This window comes from Aquarana catesbeiana, linkage group LG03 (assembly GCF_042186555.1).
Source record: "Aquarana catesbeiana isolate 2022-GZ linkage group LG03, ASM4218655v1, whole genome shotgun sequence".
Classification (NCBI taxonomy): domain Eukaryota; kingdom Metazoa; phylum Chordata; class Amphibia; order Anura; family Ranidae; genus Aquarana; species Aquarana catesbeiana.
The window spans coordinates 602,749,997-602,777,480 of NC_133326.1; the positions used below are offsets into that span (position 1 = coordinate 602,749,997).

At 42.6% G+C, this 27,484-nt stretch overlaps 1 protein-coding gene across 1 annotated transcript; it reads left to right on the forward strand.

Moving 5' to 3' along the window:
* Window positions 1-23,138: 23,138 nt before the first annotated feature.
* Window positions 23,139-25,619, forward strand: LOC141134661 (zinc finger BED domain-containing protein 4-like). The gene is made up of 3 exons (XM_073624104.1): window positions 23,139-23,368; window positions 23,540-24,921; window positions 25,006-25,619. The coding sequence occupies exons 1-3, from the start codon at window positions 23,202-23,204 to the stop codon at window positions 25,392-25,394; spliced, it is 1,938 nt and encodes a 645-aa protein (XP_073480205.1). The 5' UTR covers window positions 23,139-23,201; the 3' UTR covers window positions 25,395-25,619.
* The last annotated feature ends 1,865 nt before the right edge of the window (window positions 25,620-27,484 follow it).

Here is a 27,484-nt window from a genome sequence, read left to right on the forward strand (position 1 = left end):
GCTGCGTAAACTGTTGGCGCTATATAAATCCTGTATAATAATAAATAATAATAATAATAATTGTATTGTCCGCTTGGTCTTTTTTACCTACAGGTAAGTGTATAATAAGGCTTACCTGTAGGTAAAATGAATATCTCATGCGCAGTGAAGGTCCGGCGTATCACGCCGGAACTTGCCTGAACTAAGGGCTCCCGCACGCATGCGCGGGAGTGACGTCTTAGCGGCTCCGGCCACTCACAGCGCCAGAGGTGCGAAGCTGGAAGAAACACCCGGGGAACGTGTAGGCTCCCTCAGCGGTGAATGGGCGGCCCTGTGGAAGCTTCATTCTAAGTTAAGTATTTCATAATGAGCTAGTATGCAGTGCATACTAGCTCATTATGCCTTTGCTTTAGAGTTTTTTTTTTTTTTACAGCCACAGAGGACTCTGCCCGCCGCCACAGCACCTAGTAGCTGCCATAGAAGGGGACTCTCTGACCGCCACCACAACACACCCCACAAGCCAGCCTCCTTAAAAAACATCATGATACCGCCATGAGCACCAGCAGTAGGGCTCCTTCGCAAAAGTGTTGTTAGTAGCAACGTGCAGGGACGGTCTGGATCTGGACAGCCAGGTATTTAGACCAGCTGGGAGGGAAGACACCACTTGTCCTGACAGCAGAACGAAAAAGGAATGCCGTGGCTGAGGTGGGCTTAAAACATATTAGCTATGTCCTGATCATGAAGGGGGTGGGCGGGGCCTCACTCAGCTGTGCTGACATGGAGCTGCCAGGAAATGTATCTTTTCCTGTCATTAAAAAAAAAAAAAACAGGAACTACACACAAAAGAAAAGTTGTGAAATATTTTAGAAGTATAATGTGTGTGCTTACGTCCCAAAATTAATCTTTGCTTTGCCTACACAGGGAAAAGTATCAGGATTAGTTAAAGCTGAACTCCAGTCAGGTGTAAAAGAGACAAATTAATGCATCTCTACATCATTAATTAGAACATAATAAATATGAAGGTTGTGCAAGTACCTAAATGTGACTTTATCTCTTGCAGAGCTTGTGTAGCTTGGGTAGAAGAGATCAGACTGGGAGAGGAGAAGCAGCTCAAGAAGCCAATCAATTTTGTTACAGTGTTCATGTGCCTAAAAAGGAACATGCTGATAGGAGGAGAGAACAGAGAGACCTAGAGATCAGCTGGATGCTCAGATGACTCTTTCAAAAGAGAAGATACAGCCCTGTTTTTATACTCAAAAAGACATCTTATTAAGGTCCTGTGTTGATTGGCCTTGGGCTTGTATTGATGGCTTGAGACACATCTGAGATCATTCAGAATTCATTGATAGGAGCCTTGATCTGCAGTTGACCTCCTTCTGATCTGCCTTTTACCTTTCATAGGGGTGATGATGTCACAAGGGGTGTAGGGTGACCAGATGACATTGGTGGCCCCGCCCCTTAGTTGTTTAAGAACTGTCAGACGTTGGAGCTGGCAGATGGCGAGAGCCTTCGTTGGTACCAGAGGTTCCTTTTTTAAAATTTTTTCAGGTCAGCGGTGGCGGCGGGCATCATGATTGATGTTGGATCTACATTAGGGGACATTTTTAAAAATGTTTAAATAAAAAAATTGTCAAAACCTGTGTTGTGTTTTTATTTACTTTTTACACTTTTTTGGTTAATGAGTAGGGGTACTTTTTACCCCATACTCATTCAGTGGGGGGGGTGATCTTGTTAAAGGGGGCTTTCAGATTCTGATAAGCCCCCTGCTTGCAGACCCCCACAACCACTGGGCCAGGGTTGTGGGGAAGAAGCCCTTGTCCCCATCAACATGGAGATAAGGTGCTTTTGAAGGCATCCCCCCATGTTGAGAGCATGTGGCCTGGTATGCTTCAAGAGGCGCTCACTTGTCCTCCCCCCTTTTCCTGGCCTGCCAGGCTGCATGCTCGGATAAGGGTCTGGTATGAATTTTTGGGGGGAGGCCTACGCAGTTTTTTTTTATGTTGGCATGGGGTTCCCCTTAAATTAAATACCAGACCAGAAGGGCCTGGTATAGATTGGGGGGACCCCACACAGTTTTTTTCTTTATTTTTCATTACCAGCATTCTTTTGTTTACATTTTTAGCTGACAGCTGATGAGTCATTGATTGTTAAGGATGCGGCGGCCGGGTTCCCGGCCCGCTCCTTAACAACCAGCTATTCTTCATACAGAATTTAAATCGAACGATCATTTTTCAACCAATCCGAATTCGAATCCTTCTGAAAATTTGAATTCATTAGAAAATGAATAAACAAAACTAAATTAGACGGAAAAAAAAAAACTAATTCCAAAACGAATCAACGAAACAAAATTAGTAACATAGCGAATCTATCCACGAAAAATTTTTTTAGTTCTGCACATGTCTAGCTGCTATAGCCACTAGCAGTAATTATTGAGTTTTGCTGTTCGGGAAGGATCCCCACGCATCACCGCCCCGCCAGCAGAACACAATAATGCTGTGGAAGGCATTCTCCCATCTACACAGACTGTGTTGATCGAGTGATTTTCTTTCCTTCCGCCTGTGGTGGAAAGAAAGAAAATTGAGTCATCTATGGGCTGCTCAACTGTGGCCACCCTTTATGACTTGTCTTTTTGTATTATTTCCTGGGACAGGTCAATACAAGGATTATCAGAAGTAATTCCTTGATGAATAGAAGGTATCAATCAACAATTTATTTTGTCTCTACAGTAATCCTGGTCGAGCTTGATGTGAAATATTTATACTTCCTTCAAGTCTGTATAGCTATAAAGAACACACCCAGTTCTCTGCAAAACAGCACAAGTAAGTTCACATTTATTGGAAGGTGTAAGTCCTCCACAAAGTCTATTGATTGGCCTTTTTTCATGCAAGAGTAAAAATATTTAGAGTAGAGGGAAAACAGAACCATATAGTGGTCGATATTCTCTATTAGCATGTATGATACAAACATATCTACCTGGGGGTTTCAGGGAACCCTAGGGTACCTCCATAGGTTGCTAGGGGTTCCTTGAGCACTGAGCAGTGGTGGGTGCATCTCTCTACTAACAGTGCCTGCACAATTCCAGCACCAACATCACTTACCAGAGCCAGTGGTGTGGGACCAGTGATCATCAATGTAAGAGGCATTTGTTCCTCTGATCACCAGTAAAAGGGTATGTTTTTCCATCTGACCACCAATCTATGGAGGCTCTTCTTCTACTGACCAATAATGTCAGGGAGCACTACATTGACAACCAATGTATGTGGGAACTTTTCCACTGGTCACCAATGTAAGGGGTATTTCTTCACTGATCATTAATGTAAAGGTCACCTGAACATGGGTGTGCGCAGCCCATTGCATTAGAGTGTGCACCCCAAAGCTCACACATATGCATGCGTGTCTGTGTGTGTGTGTGTATGTATACACAGTCAGTAGAGCAGTGTACGATCTCAGTAGAGCAGTGGATGGTGTCAGTAGGACAGTGGACGGTGTCAGTAATTTTTTTTTATTTTTTACAATATAATTTTTTTTTTCCAGGGGATTGGCTACCCATCACCTGCTCATAATTGATGGGTAGATCGTGATCAACAGGTTGTCAAGCCCCAGATTAGGGGGTTCCCAGGCATACCCGGCACAACCTGTGCGCACGCCTATGCACCTGAAATTTATTTCAAGGGTTCTGTCTTTGTTACAAGGTTGAAAAAGGCTGGTGTAGTGAGTTTACTGTTTAACATCCAGAAAATGTATATTAGATTGCCTGATCTATAGTATTTTTTCCTTTTTTCCAAGAGAAATGTGACCAATTTTTTAAAGAGAAAAATGCAATCTCTCCCACTTCAGTTAGTGAGAAACAAAAATTAGATGCAGATTAAGAGCACATATTAGTTATGTGTACAGTAAAAAAAATAGTAAGCGTTAAATTGTATCTAAAACCAAAACCAAAAATATAATATATTGCAGCTTTCTATTTGTAGCACCCTCTAGTGCAGTGTTTTTCAACCTTTTTTCAATTAAGGCACCCTTTAAAATTCTACACGTTCCCAAGGCTACCCCTTTCTAAAATGTAAAAAAACGAAACATTAGATGTTGCTGTGTAAAACTATCAGTAGGACACCCAATGTGAGAGGTGATTTATTCTTCCAAAGTAGATAAACCTTCACACACTGGTACTGATTTAGTAATGCAATGTTTCTCTTCTTCCTCAGTGCTGACGGAGAGGGGAAAGGGAGGGGCAAAAAAGCATGCTGTGCACGTGCCCGACGTCCTCCTGATCAGCCGATAACATCAATGGTTACTAGGACTCCGGCAGCTGGAAGGTTGTATTGGTGCACAATGAAAATCTGTGTTCTTGTGTAACTAAAAGGTAGCCTTGATCCACTTGATGGCTTGTACACAATTTTGGCATTTTTTGGCATTTTGCCAAGGCACCCCTGAAGGGACCTAAAGGCACGCCAGGGTGCTGAAAACGTCTGCTCTAGTGTATAAACTTGGTAGAAAAATTTAGCTGACTCACAGTAGCTTAAGTGAGTCTGGGTAATTGCAAACAGCAGGATTTAAAGGGCAGTGTGAGTACCACTACCTGATCACCCCCAGGGCCAATAAGGGAGAAGGCTGCCAGATGCAATATTTAGCCTGCTTTCATGGGACAGTGTCACAGTTAACCTAAATCCTTTGCTCTGGGACATTTCTATAAAGGAGACCTTGCTATTTTCTACTGAGGGGACACAGAGCTCCTACATACAGTTGAGACCTTGCTATTTTCTACTGAGGGGACACAGAGCTCCTACATACAATTGAGACCTTGCAATTTTCCACTGAGGGGACACAGGTCCTACATTGTCAGGGCTGGGCTCAGCCCTTCCTTCTCGTAGCTGGCCGCTCAGCTGTCGGCTGATTGCCAGCTCCTATCTCTCTCCACAGTTACCCAGCTGTTGATTCTGCTCGTCAGTCCTGCCTACTTAAAGTCGTCCAGCTCACTTGATCTCTGCCTTTGCCTTTCTCAACATCACAGAGGCTTTCTCCTGCGTACCTGTTGAAGACTTGCTAGGCTGACGTTCCTTCTGGCTCCTGATCCTGCTTGCTGTACTACTACGTTTATCTCTGGCTCTCTGACATTTGCTTGGCTGACTACCCGATCCGGTTACTGAACTCTGGGTTGTTTTGACTACGCTTACTCTGTTTACCTTATTATTATTATTATTATTATTATTATTATTATACAAGTGTAATTTAACTATACTTTTGTCTCGGTCTGATTCATGGTTCCTGATATACATACAGTTGAGACCTTGCTATTTTCTACTGAGGGAACACAGAGCTCCTACATACAGTTGAGACCTTGCTATTTTCTATTGAGGGGACACAGAGCTCCCCTACATACAGTTGAGACCTTGCAATTTTCTACTGAGGGAACACAGAGCTCCTACATACAGTTGAAACCTTGCTATTTTCTACTGAGGGGACACAGAGCTCCTATATACAGTTGAGACCTTGCAATTTTCTACTGAGAGGACACAGAGCTCCTACATACAGTTGAGACCTTGCTGTTTTCTACTGAGGGGGACACAGAGCACCTATATATAGTTGAGACTTTGCTATTTTCCACCAAGTGCTCCTGCATACTGGTTGGGACTTTGCTATTTCTACTAAAGGGAGATAGTGATTAGATTTTCAGACTATGGATGACAGTTGGTTTACAGGTGTTCAGAAGGAACTGTCTGCCACCTCCAGCACATCCTGTGGCTTGGTTCAGGATGGCCTTTGGGCCTATGTGAGGAACATCCTATATGTGGAACCACCTGTGGGTAAGTGATGGATAACAACCAGGAAGATAGCTGAATGTGCAGGTATTGAGATATATTGCTAAGCGTTTTGCACTGTACTGTACCATGAGGAAGATGAACTGATGAAGTGCCTGAGTTCTTGCAGTAAATCGTTAAAAATGCATCTGGACATTTTTTTAAATTTTGGGTAACAGGCGTGTAGCTGGGAATATGGAGGAGGCAGGGCTCAAGCCAGAGTGACACATTGGGGTTGATTTACTGAAGGTAAATAGACTCTCCAACTGTAGTTGCTCCAGAGCTTAGTAAATGAGCAGAAGCTATGCCGATTTCCATTATCCAATCACGTGCAAGCAAAACTGCTGTTTTTTTATTTTCCTTGGATGTGATTGGGTATTCTTTGCAAAGTGAAGCTTTTCCTCATTTACTAAGCTCTGGAGCAACTGCACTTTGCAAAGTGCACAGTCTATTTGCTTTTAGTAAATCAATCCCAATATGGTGGAGGGATGGAGTATCTCCTAGAACAGGTAGGTGACTATTCCATCCGAGAAGAAGGTTGGGTCTGGAGTCAGCATGGGGGGAATGGCTGCCCAATGAGGAAGTCTTACAAGTATAGCAGACTTTCCTGGCACCAACTTTGCAGCATATACTGTATGTGATAGTATGTTGTCATGAATTGGCACCAGGAAAGGAAAATTACAAAAAGTATGATATTATTTTACATTTATTATCTGCTTTCCTAGCTCCAACATGGCAGCACACTACCAATTACTATGCTGCCCTAGGTTGGTGTCAGGAAAGGAAAATTACTTTAAAAAGGAGCTCCAGGCTCCTCCCCCTAAAATTCAGCAGCTAATACTGTAGCTGCCCCAGCAATGTCCTCACCTGAGCCAATTCTTTAGTCTGCCTCGGGTGTAGGCACCAGCATCTGAAGTAAGGGAAATGGGAAGTGAAGCCTTGCAGCTTCACAACCGGATTCCTACTGCGCATGCGTGTGTTGTGCTGCACTGTATGAATGGTCAGGTAGTCTTCTTGGAGTTTTCTTTCACTCCTCCGTAAGAGGAAACAGGTGACTGCATTATTGCACAACCCTGTAATGTGCATTTTAGGAATTCCTAGACAGTTCAATACTTGTATTTAAAAGTGAGTCATTTGAAAAGCTTGACTGTCAATATCAATATTATGGAGGAATGTGTTTCCTCTGTCTACCAGCCCTTTCTCTGAGCTTGTAGCACTTCAGATGTAATAATTGGTATTAAAATAGCTGTAATCATTTCTTTATTTCCTGTTTTGTACTTTTTTGTTGTACAACTAAAAACTTAAACACCTTTAAAAAAAAAAATAGCCTCCCTCCTGCCTACAGACACTTCACAAAAAGTTTGTTAGAAAAATTTTATTTCATGATGTACATTATAATTCCATGCTGATCAAATTTGAATACTTCCCTTTAAATTTCCAAGAGAAAAAATGGGTTAATCTGGCCACAGAAAGAGGAACTTGCTCAATATTTACAGGCAAAACCGGATCTTCCATTTAAGGGAAACTATCCGGTATTTTCAGTCTGTATTATTCACAATGACCTACTGAAGAACATTTTTTTTACATAGTTACATAGTAGGTGAGGTCGAAAAAGACACAAGTCCATCAAGTCCAAACTATGTGTGTGATTATGGGCCTTTACTATAAGGAATTTACATTTTCACACATTTAGTGCTTTCTGTTCAGATGGTACAGTCAGTATTCTTGCTGAATGAATGCTGCAAGAAAAAGGGGAGCTTATCCGGATCTTATATATAAGGTTTTGTGTGGTCACCCATTTCAGGCTGGGTGGAAATATGGCTAAATAAATATGCCCCTATTGTCCTTCTTATGGATTACTCAACAGGAAATCAACAGTGTATTTAGAAAGGCTGTAGACCAGGGATCCTCAAACTATGGCCCTCCAGTTGTTGCGGAACTACACATCCCATGAGGCATTGTAAAACTCTGACATTCACAGACATGGCTAGGCATGAAGGGAATTATAGTTCTTGAACAACTGGAGGGCCATAGTTTGAAGACCCTTGCTGTAGACCATATTAGTTCATTCCCTATACTATATCTACCTTCTCTTCCTATAATCTCTTCAAACACTTACTGTATATAAATACAACATAATAGTATTATTTAATTTTTTTAAAAGCCAGTTGGTGTTTTAGGTTAAAGTAGAACTAAAAGATATCGAAGCACCACAAACTGAAAACGCTATTTTATTCATTTTTAACCACTTAAAGCGGAAGTAAACCCATCCATAAAACAGTTTCATTTCCATCACGTCCCAGAAATGTAACACCCCATTGGTTGTGCTCCCAACCAAATTGTCAAACATCCAATAGCTGGTGTCATAACTGATCACATGTGCAGCATCATGGCAGTTGTAGATTAAACAGAGGCAAAGATAGCAGCTTCCTTGGCTGAAAATGATAGGGGGGTTTACGTACACTTCAACCGCTTGCCGACCGGCTCATGCCGATACACGTCGACAGAAGGACACGTACAGGCAGATTAACGTACCTGTACGTTGGCCTTTAAAAAGCGGACCCGATGTTGCGGGGTTACCCGCGATCGTCTCACGGAGAGGAAGAACGGGAAAATGCTGATGTAAACAAGCCTTTCCCTGTTCTGCCTAGTGACACTGACACTGATCACAGTTCCCTGTAATCGGGAGCGGTGATCAGTGTCGTGTCACACATAGCCACACCCCCCCACAGTTAGAATCATTACCTAGGACACACTTAACCCCTACACTGCTCCCTAGTGGTTAACCCCTTCACTGCCAGTCACATTTACACAGTAATCAATGCATTTTTAATTGCACTGATTGCTGTATAAATGTGATTGGTCCCAAAATTGCACCAAAAGTGTCCGATCTGTCTGCCATAATGTCGCAGTCATGATATTTACATCGCTAGGACCACTGACATTTATACAGCGATCTGTGCTATAAATTTGCACTGATTACTGTGTAAATGTCACTCGCAGGGAAAGGGTCAACACCAGGGGGCGATCAAGGGGTTAAGTGTTCCCTAGGGAGCTGTTTCTAACTGTGGGGGATGGGACTGACTGGAGAAGATGAGAGATCGCTGTTCCTAATCACTAGGAACAGCAGATCTCTCTCTTCTCCCCTGTCAGAACGGGGATCTGTCTGTTTACATTGACAGATCCCCATTCTGGCTCTCTGTGGAGCGATCGGGGGTGGCCACGCGCACACTCCTAAAACTTGTGGACAGCCTTCCCAGAAAAGTTGAAGCTGTTATAGCTGTAAAGGGCGGGCCAACTCAATATTGAACCTTACAGACTAATGCCCTGTACACACGGTTGGACTTTGTTTGGACATTCCGACAACAAAATCCTAGGATTTTTTCCGACGGATGTTGGCTCAAACTTGTTTTGCGTACACACGGTCGCACAAAGTTGTCGGAATTTCCGATCGCCAACAATGCGGTGACGTCAAGCACGTACGACGAGACTAGAAAAGGCCAGTTCAGAACCAAGCGCGGCACCCTTTAGGCTCCTTTTGCTAATCTCGTGTTAGTAAAAGTTTGGTGAGAGACGATTCGCGCTTTTTCAGACTCGTGGCTTTCAGATCGTTTTCTGCGGTTCAGTTTTGTGCTTGTGGGTTTGTATCTGCTCTTCAGTGCGTGCAAGCAAGTTCCGCGTGACTTTAAGTAGTCATTGTGTTCTTGTTCGTTCGTTACTGTTTTCAGGTCGCTCTTCACAGGCCTTGCTGTTCTTCAGTGCGTTCTGTTACTTCGTTCTGAGCAGCCGACCGTTTTCTAGCCATGTTTCGTATACGTACTCCTCGTAGAGTTCGTGCTGTGCGGGGGCTTGGTGTTGGGGTCCTGACCTTGACACAAGTCCAGTCCATGAACAGGGTGGGGAGGAGTTCATGGACCAAGAATTGGTTGCTTCAGCGTGACCAGTTCTCTCATATGCCTTTGCTCCGTGAGATCCGTGAGAATAATCCTGATGATTTCAGGAACTTTCTCCGGATGACGGACCCCGTATTTCACCGTTTGTTGGCTTTGCTGACCCCCTATATCATGAGGCAAGCCATCACTCCGGAGCAGAGGCTCGTCGCTACCCTGCGGTACTTGGCGACAGGGAGAAGCCTGCAGGACCTCAAGTTCTCAACAGGCATCTCCCCCCAGGCTCTGGGGATCATTATCCCAGAGACCTGTTCTGCCATCATCCAGGTCCTGCAGAAGGAGTATATGAAGGTAAGATTTTTATCCTTTAATATCACATTTGATTGTATTTAATGTTTGCTAAGATATTGTTTATCTTTCCTCATTCCCTAATTACCATGATTGGAATATGCTGTGAATGTCCCCTTTGTCCTCATTCATGCTGGATTTTTAGGTAATTATTTTTTTACTCCTTCATACATATCTGCCTCCACGTACCTCCCCAACATGCTCTCCTGCCCCTATATTCACCTCATGTAGTCACTTAACAATGTATTTTATCAGCTCCATAGTAGTGCTTTACCCCAAACACCCCCTAAAATGTTTAGAAATGTGATTTTTGCCAGAGGCATTTTTTTAGTGGTGTCCCCAAATCATTTTTAGTAACCCTCCCTCCCCCCCAACTGCTAAGTCAGCTGATCCCAATTCTCTATCTATCCTCAATCATCTATCTGCTGACTTTGCCAAACCCATACACACTACACCCATCTCTTTACTGGTCAGATGTATGGATGAATTCCCCAAAGCATGTAGTGCAAGGGCCTGCCTGTATACTTTCCAATGGTAGTGTTTAAAGTTTTTGTATTCTATTATTATCTTGATAGGTAATATCATAATGTCCAAATGTCCTCAAATGTGTACAGTGTGTATTTATATCTTTGTATTATGACACTTCTTACCTGTCCAGTGGGCTGCCAATAGTGTAACTAAGGAGGGGCTGTTCCAAGTAATACCCTGTATTTAGGCATTCATCTCTCAACAAAGTGAAGAGGGTTACCTGTCCAAGATTCCACCCCCCCCCCTATAATGTTAGAAATGGCCCATGGGGGGGGGGGGGGGATATGATAGGTGTACTTTATACTTTGGTGTTAATTTTCCCTTAATAAATGCTATCTGGAGGTTGGTCAAGAATGTTTGTGCCTAATCTGCTTGCCATGTTTATGTGCAAAAATAGTAATTTATTTTTGTTTTCCTCAACAGTTTCCTTCCACGCCACAGGAATGGCAGACTGTGGCCTCCCACTTTGCCCAGCGGTGGGACTTTCCTAACTGCGGAGGGGCAATTGATGGGAAACACGTCCACATCGTCCCACCACCCAACTCAGGGTCGTACTATTTTAACTATAAGGGGTTCAATAGTATTGTGATGTTGGCGATGGTGCCCGCTAATTACGACTTCTTGTATGTGGACGTGGGGAAGAATGGCCGGATGTCTGATGGTGGAGTCATCGCCCAGACGGAGTTATACAGGCGTCTCCAGAATGGCAGCTTGGACTTGCCACCTCCAGAGGACAATGCGCAAGGACACCCATTCGTCTTCGTTGCGGATGAAGCATTTGCGCTGGGGGACCATCTTATGCGGCCATTCCCGATGAGGACCCTCACCCCGGAACAGAGGGTTTTTAATTACCGGCTGGCCAGAGCCAGAAGAGTGGTGGAGAACACATTTGGAATCATGGCCAGCCGGTTCCGCCTATTTCTGACACCCATCCATATGGCGGAGTATAAACTTAATCATCTAATCCTGGCGTGCTGTGTTCTCCATAACTTTTTACGCCAACATTCTGCCAACTATGCTGGCTCAGTTGGGCCTGAGGCCGGAAATCTACATGATACAACCCTGACGGCGCTTGAAAGGGGCCGTCCTGGCTTGCCCTCCCTGAGTGCCCGTGATGTCCGGTTAAGATACCTTGAGTTCTTTGCGGGTGGGGGGCCATCAGTATGCCAGACAATTTGTGAAGCTTTTATCAAATAAAAAAAAAATTTAATCTTTGGTGACATTTACTGCTTGTGTTTGTTTTAGCTGACAGCAATGTGTGGAGTCCTGAAAATGGCGTGATTGTGTAACCTTATGCAAAGCACTGTTGGCTGTTATTTACTAAAGGCGTATACACTTTTTATACTACAAGTGCACTTGAAACTGCACTGAAACTGCACTTGTAGTGCAAAGAGGATTTGCCCTTAGGAAATAACCACCATTTTCTCAGAAAACAGCAATTACATCACCACAAAAGTGTTGTAGTGTTGAGACAATAATGCACACATTCTTGATTAACAAACTTTTTAATACCTGCACAATCACATGTGCATTTAGAAACGGTTTTTAAAACAAACCAACATGTTTGTTGTATGACAATTTTTGGGGTGGCATTATCAAAAATAGAAATGTCCATTTACGATAAAACAGACCTGTGTAAAACCAACAAGAAACACAAAAAACTTGAACTTACAAAGTTCACATATGGTAAAACTTGAAGGCAATATCAGACATGAGTATTTAGGAACTGTGTTTGATATTGCGTTCAGATGGGGTGAAGTCACCCCTTGAAAAGCCAAATTTGGAAGATGCACACCAATTTACGAATGTCAACATGTGCTAGCTGCCATCACAGGGGATCAAGAGACGTGTTTTGGGGGAGCAACCCCTTCCTCTCAGCTACTTTATTATTGAGGAAGGGGTTGCACCCCCAAAACGCGTCCTTTGATCTCCCGTGATGGCAGATAGCACATGTTGGCACACTTTGTGCATCCCCCAAATTTGGCTTTTCGAAACATCGCTCAAAAATTTAAAAGATTGTAGCACACAAAAAAAGATAGTGATTTTGTGGGGTTTTAAATTCACCCCAAAACATCAATGATGTTATTATTTTTTTGAATCACATCATTGATTTTTTTCTTGAGGTTTTCCAATTCTAAATTACACCCCATGATCTCCCCGATCAGGATCTGGGCACTTTCTGATGTGAAAGGATCCATAACATCACAATCACCTAAAAAGAGAGAAACCAAACAAAAACGGGTATCAAAAAACTGCCAGCATCCATCTCTTACCTGAGTCTGTGGTCGCAGACACTCACCTGTTGTGGTGCCAATTTCCACCACATCTTCTTCCTCCTCCTGCTCAGCTTGTGTTGGGGGTATTTCACCTTCTTCCAGAGGTGGGGGGTCTCTGGTCTTTTCTCCCCTATGTAAAACAAAAATGGTATAATTAGCACACAGATATTTGATGGCAGAACTATTAATAGGAAACATTGCTTGGAAGTGGGGTACAATTGTCAATTTTAGGAGAGTTCCAAGATGTAGCTTTTTTAGTGTCCTTTGTCAACCTGTAATACTTTACCTGTTTTGTACAAGCTTCACAGATGGAGCCCCCCTATAGTATACACTGGAGCACCTGTGTGCCCCCCCCCCCTAATAAAAAGGGTGTTCTTGTGTCCCACACTAGTGCTCCAGTGTCCAGATGTGAAAACAGCTGCTGAGTGTCCTCTCCTTACACAGAATCTAGTTTGCATTTCATTCTAGTAACAAAGCCATCTACACAACCAAATATTTTGCATCCAAGTAGGCCCTAAAAATGTAGGAAAATGCATATGGCCTAAACAATGGTGTTTTAGAGGCCGAAAAAAAAATATTTGATACGAACGAATAATGGGCCCATGAACATTAAAATTGACATTTTAAACTGTACAACACTTAAGAAAAGCATATGGAGCAGCACGAACGTAATAAAGACAAAAAGAATAGGAACACAGCACAACTACTTACTTTTTTGCAGCACTCTCCGGATCTTTCTGTAGTGCTCGGGCTCTCTTAATTTCAGAAAAAGGAAAAGAAAGGCGCCTCTAAGTGCAGTATGTAAAATTTAATAGAGTGCACAAAGGGTTAAAAGCACTTACAAGATTGTTGAGTGTTAAAAGACATGATAAAATCAGGAGTCCTCATGTGTGGCATGTGTCCATCCTCAGCATGGTGGTAGAGAGCAGTGTAGAGCCGTCCAGCAGCTGTAAAGGGTTCTCATGCGTGTTGAAAAGAGGAGGCAGCAGGGAAGCCTGTATTCACTGCTGGACACACAAGGCTGATGGTGTCAGTGTAGAGAAGGGGGTGGTAACGCGTTTCGGAGCATGTGCGGCTCCTTCGTCAGACCTATGCCCACACTCCTCAAGCTGGCTTATAAATGGTGAGGGGGAGGAGCAAGGGGAGGAGTGTGGGCAGATACTAAATACACAATGATAAGGGAAGTGACAGATGTATTATGAGGACGGCCAAGACGACCGTGCACTCGCAAAATGGATTATTAACGTCAGTGCTATATACAATGAAGTCCTGAAGGAATTTGAAACAGGGGTACAGGGCACAGATGGCAGTGGTTAAATTAACAATAATAAATAAATATACAAACATAAGGCTGACATTGAATTAATATACAGGTGTGTTACATGGTCGGCCGGGTGTCTATATGAATGTGTTATAAAGGCGGACGGGCGTTTGTACACATGCAAATAGGGTCGTAAGTCTAATGTTGAGTTGACAATGAATAAATCTACAGCCGTGTTACAAGGGCGGCCAGGCGTATATACACATGTGTTACCGGGGCAGCCAGGCATCTATGTGCACGTGTTACAAAGGCAGCCGGGCGTTTGTACACATGCAAATAAGGTCGTAAGTCTAATGTTGAATTAACAATGAATAAATAATAAATAAATATGTAGCCGTGTTACAAGGGCAGCTGGGGAGCTATACACCTGTGTTACAGGGGCGGCCAGGCATCTGTTGTAAGGGGATAAAAAAAAGGAATAAGCGATTACTAATTATGTCTGTAACAATGATAAAACAGTGATGAATATTACTTTACTATGAATAAGTGTATAGGTGTGTGTTACAAGGGCGGCCGGGCGTCTATACACTAAAGACAGATAGAGGAAAATAGTGGATGCTTATACAAGTTGTACGAATTGTGCAGATTATGCCTGTAGCAATAATCTCACGGTGAGAGCTATTACTCAACTGTGTACTAGAATATAGAAGTGTTACAGGGGCGGCTGGGCGTCTATAAACTACAGAAGGATAATAGGAGGTGGTGGATACTTATACAAATAGTGCAGATTATGCCTGTAGCAATACTCTGACGATAATAGATAATAATAGATAATAATAGACTGTAAATAAGTATGCAAGTGTGTTACAGGGGCGGCCGGGCATTTACACACCCGCAAATAAGGTCACAAATCTACTATAAGGAATTAACTTATAGGAATAGGTAATAAGATGTAATGGATGCTCTACAAATAGTATTTGATTGTGACAGATGACAGATATGTACATGTATAACAGGCAAACACCATGACGTATGGATATGATAATAAGGAGGGATGAATGATAAATGAACCATAATATTACAGTCTGTATGTTAAATGTGGTATCATCTAGAGTAAGGTGCTAATTTCCAATTCTTCATTGATACGTCAAGAGCGTATATCCAATAAGTCTCCCGTTGGCAGAGACGTTTAAATCTCTCTGCCGCAGGGAGAATGGCTGGTATGGATTCGATGATCCATACTTTTAGGCCTACGGTAGATTTAGGGTGATGTTGGGTGAAATGTCGTGGGACGCTATGATGGTCTTTACCGGCCTCGATGAATCGGCGGTGCTCTCCAAAACGCTGGCGTAGGGGGCGTATGGTTCGACCTACATAGTGGAGGCCGCAGGGGCAGGTCAGGCAGTATACTACATGGTCTGTAGAACAGGTGTAGAATTCTGAAATTTTGTATGTTTTATTTTTAATCGTGAATGTTTTTTGACCATGTTGTACAAAACTGCATGTAAGGCAAAGGGGTTTGCGGCATTTATACATCCCAATCATAAAAAAGAGTTGGAGTGAAGATGACGTATTTGTTTTCTTTTTGAGTTTGCTTGGGGCAATCTTTCCCTTAATGTTAGGTGCTTTCCTATATGAAAATTTAGGTTTATTTGGTATACTGTCTTTGAGATGGGGATCCTGCAGTAGTATTGGCCAATGTTTATGAACTATGTGTTCCATATTTTTGTATTTGTTATGAAATTGAGTCGTGAACCGAATGTCCTTTGATGAATTCATTTTATGGGTATGAGTATCAGGATTGACGTATGTGGTGTAGGCTTGTTCGATGAGTGAAGGAGGGTAGCCTTTTTCAATAAATTTTTGTTTGAGATTTATGCTTTGTGTCTGATAGTCTGACTGCATGGTGCAATTATGTCTGAGACGGCAGAATTGACTTTTTGGAATGTTTTTTAACCAACGAGGGTGATGGCAACTATTGTAGTGCAGATAGGAATTCCCAGCAGTGGGTTTGCAATAATTTTTTGCATGGATGCGACCAGTATCATGAAATAGATCAAGGTCTAAGAATGCTAGATGTGTTTTATCGAGAACAGATGTAAAGGAAAGGCCCATGTTATTATTATTACAATGGGAAACAAAAGATTCAATATCATCGGTATTACCGTCCCAGATAATAATGATGTCATCAATATAACTACCGTAAAATATAATTTTGGCCATGAAAGGGTTATTCGCCCATATGTATCGCGTTTCCCAAAGACCCATAGTTAAGTTGGCATATGAAGGTGCAAAATTGGTGCCCATGGCAGTGCCATGGGTTTGAAGGTAGTAATGGTCTTCAAATATGAAATAATTGTGAGTCAGGCAGAAGAATGTGGCATCTAGAATGAATTTAGCTTGGTTTGGATGAATAGATGGGTCTTCTGACAGAAAGTGTTGTATGGCCTGCATGCCGACATTATGGGGGATGGATGTGTATAATGATTGGACATCCAGTGAGAGCCAGATGTAGTTGGGCTCCCATTGGTATGGACCTAATAATTCAAGCAGGTGTATTCCATCTTTGATATGGGATTGTAAATTGGAAACAAAAGGTTGTAGAAAAAGGTCTACATACTGGGAAAAACCACTAGTAATACTGTTCATAGAGGCAACTATGGGTCTGCCAGGGGGGTTGGTAGTGCTTTTATGTACTTTTGGTAAATGATAGAAATACAGAGTTTGATGATATTTTTTAACCAAGAATGAAGCTTCGTTTTTGGTAATTACATTATCTTTGGTGGCTTGGTTAACTAAAATTGTAGCATCAATAGTGAAACTAGGTAAGGGGTCCTCTTGCAATTTTGTATAGGTTTGTGAGTCTCCGAGTAGTCTAATGGCCTCTTTGATGTAGTCTACCCGGTTTTGCAACACAATGCTACCGCCCTTATCTGCTGATTTAATGATAACATTCTCATTGGTTTTCAATAAATTGAGGGCTAATCTTTCTGGGTATGTTAAATTGTGATTTTTATAGGGGTTATGTTGCTGTTGGCACATCATCAATAATTCAGAGTATACCATGCGGTAAAATGTTTCAAGGCATGGGCCTTTAGATTATGTGGGATAAAAATTAGACAGGGGACGAAAATTGGTGTGTTTAACTGCAGGAGAACAATTTAGATGTTGGGTATATAAAAGGGCATCTGATTCAGGATTATGAGGGTTAAGGAACGGTCCAGTTCCTTCGTGATATAATTCTTCTAATATATCCAAGGCTATTTTTTCGTCTAGGATGTTGCTATAGGCTGAAGAGGGGGAGGTTGTGTCGATTGAAATGATAGATGCATCTTTAGCTGCTTTTATATTATAAAATCTTTTGAGGGTAAGGTCTCGGATAAACTTGTTCAAATCTTTGAACAACTGGAAGGCGTTAGGCAAATTAGTTGGTGCGAAAGTTAGTCCTCGTGTGAGTAAGATAGTTTCCTGCGTTGTGAGTGTGTGTGAAGATAAGTTGAAAATCTTCACCGTAGGCGTTGTTTTCTGCTGTGTGGGCTTGGGTTTATGTTTTCCTCCTCGTCCCCTACAACCTCTTCGGTGTATTTTCTTTTTGACGGCCTGGTGGGGAAGAGGCTGGGCCCTAAAAAAGAGACCGCAGGCAGTGCTGCGTCTGAAGTAAGTTGAGCACCAGTTACAGTGGAATAGTCAATGGTGCCCCTGGAGCTGGGAGTGGATGGAATAGTGGAATTGCTGGAGGTAGGGTTTTGAGATGTATGTGACATACTCGTATGGAAATTTGGGATAGTCTGGTGTGAGGTAGATGGGGAGACTGTACTATTTGATTCTAGTGTGGTAGATGTATTTCTTGCAGGGTGGTTATGGCTGGTATTACTATTCTGTTTAGTAATTGGAACTTTGCGGGTGTCAGTAGTATTAGATACTCCACTGATGCCTGTGGTGGTGTTATTCCTTCTGGATACACTACTTGTATCTATAGTAGTGGTATTGTTCTGGTTGTTATTGAAGGGTCTAGGTCTATTGATGGTGGGTTGTTCCTGACGATTAGAGGTAATAGTGACCACCCAGGGGTCAATATGCAATAATGAGGGTATACTGTTCTCGTTTTTGCGTTTCCACGTAAAAACTTTATTATGATTATAATCATCTATATCTCTACACTGCTCTCTACCACCATGCTGAGGATGGACACATGCCACACATGAGGACTCCTGATTTTATCATGTCTTTTAACACTCAACAATCTTGTAAGTGCTTTTAACCCTTTGTGCACTCTATTAAATTTTACATACTGCACTTAGAGGCGCCTTTCTTTTTCTTTTTTATATCTTCAGAGTTGCTTCTCCTCTAACCAAAGTGCTGCCAGAAGTGCCATCTCATCACTATCATCCCTCTGACCAGCTACCCACTTCCACCAGAGCGCCCTTATCACCTCTCTGTCTCTTAATTTCAGGTCCGACCACCGCTTCCTGAGCTGATCTTTCGATCGTCGTACCCCGAAATTCCTGTACAGACTTTTGACCTCTTTCGCAATGATCTTGGCCTTTCTGATATTGGGGTTGGGGTAAGGTCCATACTTTCCATCATAGTCGGCCTTTTTCAGGATGTCGACCATCTCCAACATCTCCCCAAAGGACATATTTGTGGCCTTAAATCTTCTCCTTCTGGATCGGGACGTGTCCGGATCCGGGCTTTCCTCCCCCTCCTCCTTGTTCCTGTAATTAGCACGCACCTGCTCTGACTCCGCCATGTGCTCTTCACCCACTGCGCCGAATGAAAAGGGGCGGGGAATAGACTAGAAAGAACGCCAGGGGCGGGCGGAGTTACACGCATGCGCAGTGTGTATAAAGCGTACCACACGTGCGTATTACGTACGATCTGTGAGCGGAGGAAGGAGCATTGGAGGCGCCGATCGTAAGAACGAAGGTAAGAGACATACTTGTGCCTATACTGCTTCTACATTGAGGCCTATATTGTAACAAGATTAGTAGAGTTTGGCCTGACATTAGGGTTTGTCTTGTGTTGTGTCTTGCAGTGAAAATGGATATCTTACAAGATAATGACTTCATGGCAATATTCATTGACATGTTCAGGGAGCTGCCTTGTCTGTGGGAGATCAACCACCCACACAGGAACCAAACAAAGAGGAAGGCAGCGCTGGATCATTTGTTGGAAATTGTGAAGCAGGTGATCCCCACGGCAGACATCACATATTTGAAGATCCTAATTGGTGGCCTGAGGAGCACATATGTAAGGGAGCGCCAAAAAGTCCAGGATTCGCAGAGATCCGGAGCAGCAGATGACATCTATGTCCCCAGGATGTGGTACTATGACAGGCTGCATTTTCTGGAAGGTCAGACTGAACCCAGGTCATCACTCTCCAGTCTTCCTTCCACGCTTCCTTCCCCTCCAGCTGAGGCTTCTGAGGCCCAACCTGGGCCTTCCAGGCAGCAAACATGTGGAGGAGCCCAGATTGAGCCAGGTATAGCATTCCTCTAAATATTTCTGGTTGTCCAATCAATGATGTTAACTAGATGTTAGTTTGGAGTACTCATTTCTGATTGTAATTGATGATGCAAAAACTAAAACCATGTCCCTTTTTCATACACAGGGAAGTCTCAGGCAGGAGGTGGCCGGGCCGAGCCGGCTGCCTGATCTGCAGGTCCCTCCACAACACCTGGAAAGAGAAAGTGGCAGGAGGAGGAGTCCTAGAGGAGGCTGCCATAGGCCTCTTTTGGAGGGCTACAGAGGCCCTGGGAGCACCACACACCGTGGAGGAGGACTTCACTGCCATCATTGCCTCTAAAATGCAGAGGATGGAGGAGGGACAACAACTCATGTGTGAGTCGTTAATATTGGAGGCTCTTACTAAGGGGATGAGGGCCCAAATTACATCTGATACACACCTTTGTGAACTCACACATGGTCCTCCTCCTCCTCCCGCAGGTCCTCCTCCTCCTCCTCCTTCTCCTCCAGGTCCTCCTAGTCCTCCTCCTCCTCCAGGTCCTACTCCTCCTCCTGCCACATCTACAACAGCAGAGCCACAGCCCGAAATGAAGCGAGGAAGGAAGACCAGAAAGTGAGGACCCTGGGTTCAGTCTGGTCGGCCAAAAGATGCAGCCTCTTGTGGTACCACAACCTGGGGACACAGATGTCATCTGCTGCTTTCCGGATCTCTGGGACTTCTGGACCAGACTGCCCTCCCTTACATATGGACTCCTCAGGCCACCAATTTTGATGTTCAAGAATTGATGTCTGCCCTGGGGGTCCCAGGCTTCGCTAATTTCTCCTGTTTATCCAGCGTTGCCTCCCTCTTTGTTTGGTTCTGAGCCCTTAATAAAGGATTTTTGGTTTGAATTATACTTGCCTATCAAAAAGGACAGTTTGTTTGTGAGGATTCAGGTACATTTCAAAAATACAATGTGAAATTAACAAGGGACACCAACAACAAACAATCTCCTTGAGATTAAATAATAAAAGATAATAATGGTGTTGTGGTAACTTGACACACAAAACACACACAAAAATAGTCTGGAGTAAAACTAAAAATAGCATTAAACAAAGATCAGCCTTTGAAAAAATACAAACATAAAATCGAAAAGAAAAATGGCTTTAAATCAAAACAAAAAAAAAAAAATTTTGTACGATGTGACAAATAACAATATATTCAGGGAATCCCAAGGAAAAAAATAAATAAATAAGTTTGTGAGAAGTGTGTGTGAATATGAGCAGCAAAACTACTTAATTCTTGTCACATTATAAAGAAGAAGAGAGTGCACTGTATTAAACCATTTTTAACATTGCAGCGTGACGAAAGTGCTGTATCCATTGCGAACGCTAATTTTACCAGACCGAGCTGTTCCGTGGCGGAATTTCTTTTGAGCATGCGTGGCACTTTGTGCGTCGGAACAGGTCACACACGGTCGGAATTGACGCGATCAGATTTTGTTGTCGGAAAATTTTATATCCTGCTCTCAAACTTTGTGTGTCGGAAATGTCCGATGGAGCCCACACACGGTCGGAATTTCCGACAACACGCTCCGATCGGACATTTTCCGACCGTGTGTACGGGGCATTAGACTGGGATGCCATTAAAGTTTACATGTGTGTAAAGGCAGGTGTCCCAATAATTTTGACAATATAGTGAATGACATCATTTTGGCCTAGGTGAGAAACAGGAAGCAATTGAAGAAATTACATTAAAAAAAAAAAAGATTAAATTAATTACTAATGCTAGCAGCATAAGGGTTAAAAAATAGTAAGTGTTTATTTGATAGACTTTAGTTCTGCTTTAGCTATCTCTATGAAGTAGATATAAACCCTAAAGCATGGTTTAGCCTGCACAAAAAAACAATGTTTAACCATGCAGGATAGTGTCAGTGTTTGCGTTCAGCACATTACACTGCTTACTTTTTTAAACTTTATTTGAAGTGTAACATTCATTTCACTGCACGGCAGCATGGAGGACAATTGTGCCTAAATGGTAGCCTGCGTTTATCCAATGCATCAATGTTTTGTTGCTAAAGTATTAAGCAGAGGTGGGGGACTCGAGTCACATGACTTGACTCGAGTCGGACTCGAGTCACCTGTTTGAGGACTTGCGACTTGCTTGACAAAATTAAATAAATGACTCGACTTGACTTTGACTTGCCACTAATGACTTGCGACTTGACTTTGACTTGGGCTATTTGACTTGCAATGACTTGCAATGACTTGGCACCACCAGTGCTGTGTCTTGGCCTAGGCAAAAGCCGCCCCCCCACAAAAGAAAGCTCCCCCGAGTCCCGGCTTCTGCCCGCACAAATACAGCTTGCCAACATTGTGGGCGGGGATCGCATAGGTGTCCGCGAGCGGCGCTTGCAGTGTTCGCGGCCGCCGCAGACTTTTTTTTTATTTGATGATGACTGTGCACAGTGCTGCAGTCTCTCCTCCTAGGCTGTACAGGTCTCTGTATTCCGTCCGGCCAGGCCGCAGCACCGCCCCCCTCCTACTGCGGAGTGATCTCTGAGGGAGGGGCTGGGCTTCTGTGCAAGTGTGCAGAGCCAGCAGCGTGAGTCGCGGGCCTCACGGTGGGGGAGGAAGAAGGAACTGGAAGTTGCCCAAGGAGCCAGCCAAGCCTAGCCGACTGACTGAATCTGAGTGGAGTCCAGTCCAGCAGCCATAGAGTAAGTCATGGCAGACTATTATTCTTCTACTGAGGGGGCACTGGAGCAGGGACAGTCACACGACTCAGGGAGGAACTGGTCTGAGAATGGGGGACAGTGCAGTGGTCGTCGCAGCACAGAAGAAAAAGCACAGAGCCCGGAGCCGAGGAGGAGGAAACAGATTTGCAGAAGCTGCAGGTTTGTTTGATGCAGTGCCAAGCAAATGCTTCCTTGCAAACTTTGCAGGGAAGCATTAGCTTGCTTGGCACTGCATCAAACAGACCTGCAGCTTCTGCAAATCTGCACTAGTGATGTAGCAGCTAGCAGGGCCCTGGCCTGTACTGATGATTACAGGACGCAGATATGATTGCAGATGCAATCTATCATCAATATCATTGCACATGCTAAAACTATGAAACCTAGGTAGGTACAAACCTTCTTTCCTTGTTTTCTCCTCCTCCTCGGCTCTGTGCTTTTTTTCTCCTGCTATGCGACGGCCACTGCACTGACCCTCAGTCCCAGACCAGTTCCTCCCTGAGTCCTTCACTAATTAACTATTACTTGTGCGAAGTACAAAGTGCTCAACGTGAATATTACATAAAAATCATATTGCTGAATTAAGTTCTCCATGCGTACTACAAACTCATTAAACAGTCCACATCCAGTGAAAGTTCATGTACTGCAATGCTCCATGCATGCTGAAATCAATGCAAGCTTTAGCACTGGTCACTGTATTGGTGTCACTGGTGCCCAAAAAGCGTCACTATGAGTCACTAATGTAATATTCTAATCTGGAATGATAAACGTGTCACTGTTTTAAACAAGGTTAGGTTAAGACCGTATATATATAATACATTAAAAATAGTTCTGTAAGTACTAGTGTACTAAGCAGCAACACCTTATTTTCTGGCAGTGCCCGGGCCATCCCGACAGCAAACTCTGGATCCACCCCTGACAGATCAACGCACAAGGCAGCTATAATGGAGGGAGCAATTCCAAAAATAATTAAATTTGGATTTAAGGATTATATTTTAGATGTTGGTGAAAAGAAGAGAACGGCAATATGCAAGGTCTGCAACTCAAAAATAAGAGACACGTCCACCACAACATCCAACTTCATCCGTCACTACAAAACCCACAAAGAAAAGTAGGTACAGTAACGTCACGTGTATGTGTATATATATATATATATATATATATATATATATGCAAATTAGGCCTACATCCCACTTTAGGTGGGAGCAGAGTGTATTGTTGTTCAAATCAATAAATCACATAGCTAACTTTTTTTTCTATCTCTCTTCTGTTTACTCTATAGATATGAAGAGTACATCCATACCAAAGGGACTTTTGATGATACCCAGCCTCAAATCTCACAATTCATCGCACAGGGGACTGTGCAGCTATACCACTGCAACCACCAGCAGCAAAAGGCAATTACAAACTCAATCCTGTCAGACCTCATTCTAAACTGCAACATGCCACTGTCCATCATTGAACATCAAAGCTTTCGTCGCTTTTTGTCAATAGTAGACAACAAGTACTCTCCAGTAAGTAGAAGAACAATTACTGGCAAGCTTGACAATCTGGTGGCAGATAGGAAAATGAAGCTGAAAAATGAACTCGAAGTGGTAGATCATCTGTCAGTGACTGTAGATATATGGTCAGACCGCAGGATGAGAGGCTTTCTTGGAGTCACAGTGCACTGGATCAACATTGAGGATGACCGTCTTCAGTTAAAATCACAGTTGCTTGCTTGCAACCGCTTCAAAGGTCCCCATACAGGGGAAAGAATTTGTGAGGAATTTGAGCATATATGTGAAGAGTACAAGATTAAAAAAAAGGTAGACCACATCATCTGTGACAACGCCGCAAACATGAAAAAAGCATTCACTACATGTTTTCCAGGACAGCTAGATGAAGACGATGACCTTGATGATTCAGACATTTGGAATGACCTGTCAGTGGAAGAACAGGAGATGTTTGACAATTATTTGAGTGCAAAAACCCAGACTAGACTTCAATGTTTTGCACACACGCTTCAATTGGTAATAGGTGATGGACTTAAAGAGACTAAATTAGTCAATGCAGCTCTCGCCAAAGCTTCCAGGTTGAGCTCCTTGTTACACACAAGCACCTCTTTCAAGGAAAAATTTGAGGAGGAGTTTGGACAGCGTGGAATCCCTGCCTCTGTTACCACACGCTGGAATTCCACACTGAGGCAATTGAAATCAGTGGTCAGCTGTGACCAGCTGAAACTGACTAGAATGCTTGAAGATGGGGGACACAAAGAGACTGTATTCACAGCTAGAGAGTGGAATCAGATTAAGGAACTCGTGGATGTCCTTCAACCTTTTGGAGAAGCCACAGACCTCTCACAGGGAGAAAAACTTGTGACAATAAGTGCTGTTGTACCCTGTATCCTTTCTCTGAATCACCACTTGGAAAATCATAAAGAGAGCGTGCGCTACCTTGGTGGCTTGATCCGTAGCCTGCAAGAATCACTCCAAAGACGATTCGAAGGGATCTTTGTCAATGTGAGGATGGCAGATGAACAGAATGATGTAGCAACCTTACCCTTCTCTGACCCTCTATACCTAAAAGCTGCTCTGCTGGATCCTTCATTTGGCACCATGTGGTTGACCCATGATGTTTTGGCTACCGAAAATGTCAAGGAGGCTGTGTCTGCGATGATAAAAAGTATGTTATGTTTTTGGTAATAACCCGTTTGCAGTAATAACACCTGAGTGCATTGAGTCACTGTTTTATGCTTGTGTTTTTCAGACTTGATTCTCAAAGAGGACTGCAAGCCCACCCCAACAACCACCGATGAAGACGAGCAAATGCCAGTGGCAGAGTCAGAGAGTCAATCTGGGCTGTTCACAGCATACCGCAAAAAACAGAAGAGAGATTCATGTTCCAGTCCCCAAATACAGCTGAACCAGTATTTAGACATTTGTGATGGACAGAGCTGCCTTCAGTTTTGGGCCATGAACAGGCACATGCTCCCCTCTTTGTTCAGGGTAGCGGTAAGAGTAATGTCAGTCCCTGCATCAAGCGCACCTGTTGAACGTGTGTTTAGCCATGGTGGGGTGATAATGCGACCCCATCGCTCACAACTGAGCGAGAAAGTACTTTCAAATTTAATTTTTTGCAAATGCAATGCATTTTAGGTGGCTATTCTGAGAATAGCCACTTAACATGCATTGCATTTGCAAAAAATAGTATTCTGAGAAGTGAGAATACTATTTTTTGCAAATGCAATGCATTTTAAGTGGCTATTCTAATAACTAAGAAAAAAGGAATAGAAGTAGAGATAGGCGCTGTTTCCAAGCCTGGTGAATTCAAATGTGTTATTCCCTTAGTGGGAGGGCAGTATGGAGTGGGAAAGATTGTAAAGATATTGCCTATAGTATTTAGTGAATGTTTATCCCGTGGAATTACTATAAAGGTCCTGGATGTGCATAAGTCAAGTTGGTTGTCTGACTTAATAAAGTGCAGTGTGTGCTCTAAAAAAGATATAACTTAATCCGTATAAATATAATATATCCATATATAAATGAACCCTATTTTTAAATTAAAAATATTTGTGCAAAATTATGTGATCCATAACGTAATCGATAATGTACATATGTAGTGAACAAACAAATATATATAATCAAGTGCTTTCAGTGCTGCTACAAAAAAAAACCCTGGATTCTGATGGATATTCCAATGAGTAAACCTTTCAGTGCGTGCCTTAATCCGTGTTCTAATAGTGATTGATTGCACTCACCAGATCCTAGCAGCACTGAAAGCACTTGATTATATATATTTGTTTGTTCACTTCATATGTACATTATCGATTTACGTTATGGATCACATAATTTTGCACAAATATTTTTAATTTAAAAATAGGGTTCGTTTATATATGGATATATTATATTCATACGGATTAAGTTATATCTTTTTTAGAGCACACACTGCACTTTATTAAGTCAGACAACCAACTTGACTTATGCACATCCAGGACCTTTATAACACATTTGAATTCACCAGGCTTGGAAACAGCGCTATCTACTTCTATTCCTTTTTTCTTATATCTTACTCCACCTAGTGGAAGTAATCGGTAGTGGCAGCAGTTCCAACAACATTCTTTAATTTTTAAATTTTTATTCCATTGCATGCATCCCATTGCGCGGGTGTTTCTCCCTCTTTTTTCTATTCTAATAACTAAGCTCAAAGTTTGAACTTGACACAATGCCAAATTGCCGATATCTGGACACTTGAAGAATGGTGATGGGAATACTATTATTCTCATCACCATTCAAGTGTCCAGATATTGGCATTGTGTCAAGTTCAAACTTTGAGCTTAGTTATTTTCCCCCTCAGCAAGGACTACATTTTTTTCAGGCTTGTTGGCCATTTAATTGCTGAGTGTTCTGCTCCTTGTCTGCTGTTTGGGCATTCAAAGTGTTTCTTTAATATGCCAAGAATAAAGCACTAAGCAGTTTTGTTAATGTTGAAAATAAAACAAAACCTTTCCTGAAAACTGACTTTTAACTCATTTAAAGGATGGAAATGGGGTAGATCAGTATTTTGACTTAATTTGTGACTTGACCAAAATAAATGACTTGACTTGACTTGCTTGCCTTCTAGCAGGGACTCGACTTGGCTTGCTTGCTTTTCGCCACAGTGACTTGGGACTTGCTTATGACTTGAAGGTTAAGACTTGAGACTTGCTTGTGACTTGCACATGTGTGACTTACCCCCATGTCTGGTATTAAGTATCCAAAAAAACTACAATTTTTTTAATCAAATACCATTTTAGCTCACCATAGATGGGTAGAATTTCAAACAAAAAATCTTAGGAAAAGAATGTTCTAAGAAAGTTTGTTCATTTTTCGACCCATTAGTGGGGTCAAAATTGACATTCATTTTCGACCACAGTGACATGAAAATTCGAAGGAGCACGATGGAAAGTTTTTCTTGAACAAATTTCTAACAGTGTATGTGGTCTTCGTCCGGTAAAGTCCATTCATTCCAAAATGAAATGTTAAAAGCATATTTTGTGAACCAAACAAATGTTCTGAGAATTTCCGTAAAAATTTTCTCAAGACTTTTTTTCCCCACCCTTACGATGAGCCCACAAGAGGCGTTTACTTCCCTATATGGGGTATCGATAGACTTATTAATTCCAAAGGTCCCATCCTTGTATTGATGGACCATGAATTTGGGATCTGGTACCCCTGTTTTTAAGTGAGCTGACAGTCTTTGTAAGTAT

Coding starts and splice junctions, on each gene's coding strand:
- LOC141134661 (XM_073624104.1), top strand. CDS start 23,202: ATGGAGGGAGCAATTCCAAAAATAATTAAATTTGGATTTAAGGATTAT. Junction 23,369..23,539: donor TACAAAACCCACAAAGAAAA/GTAGGTACAGTA, acceptor TTTACTCTATAG/ATATGAAGAGTACATCCATA. Junction 24,922..25,005: donor TGTGTCTGCGATGATAAAAA/GTATGTTATGTT, acceptor TGTGTTTTTCAG/ACTTGATTCTCAAAGAGGAC.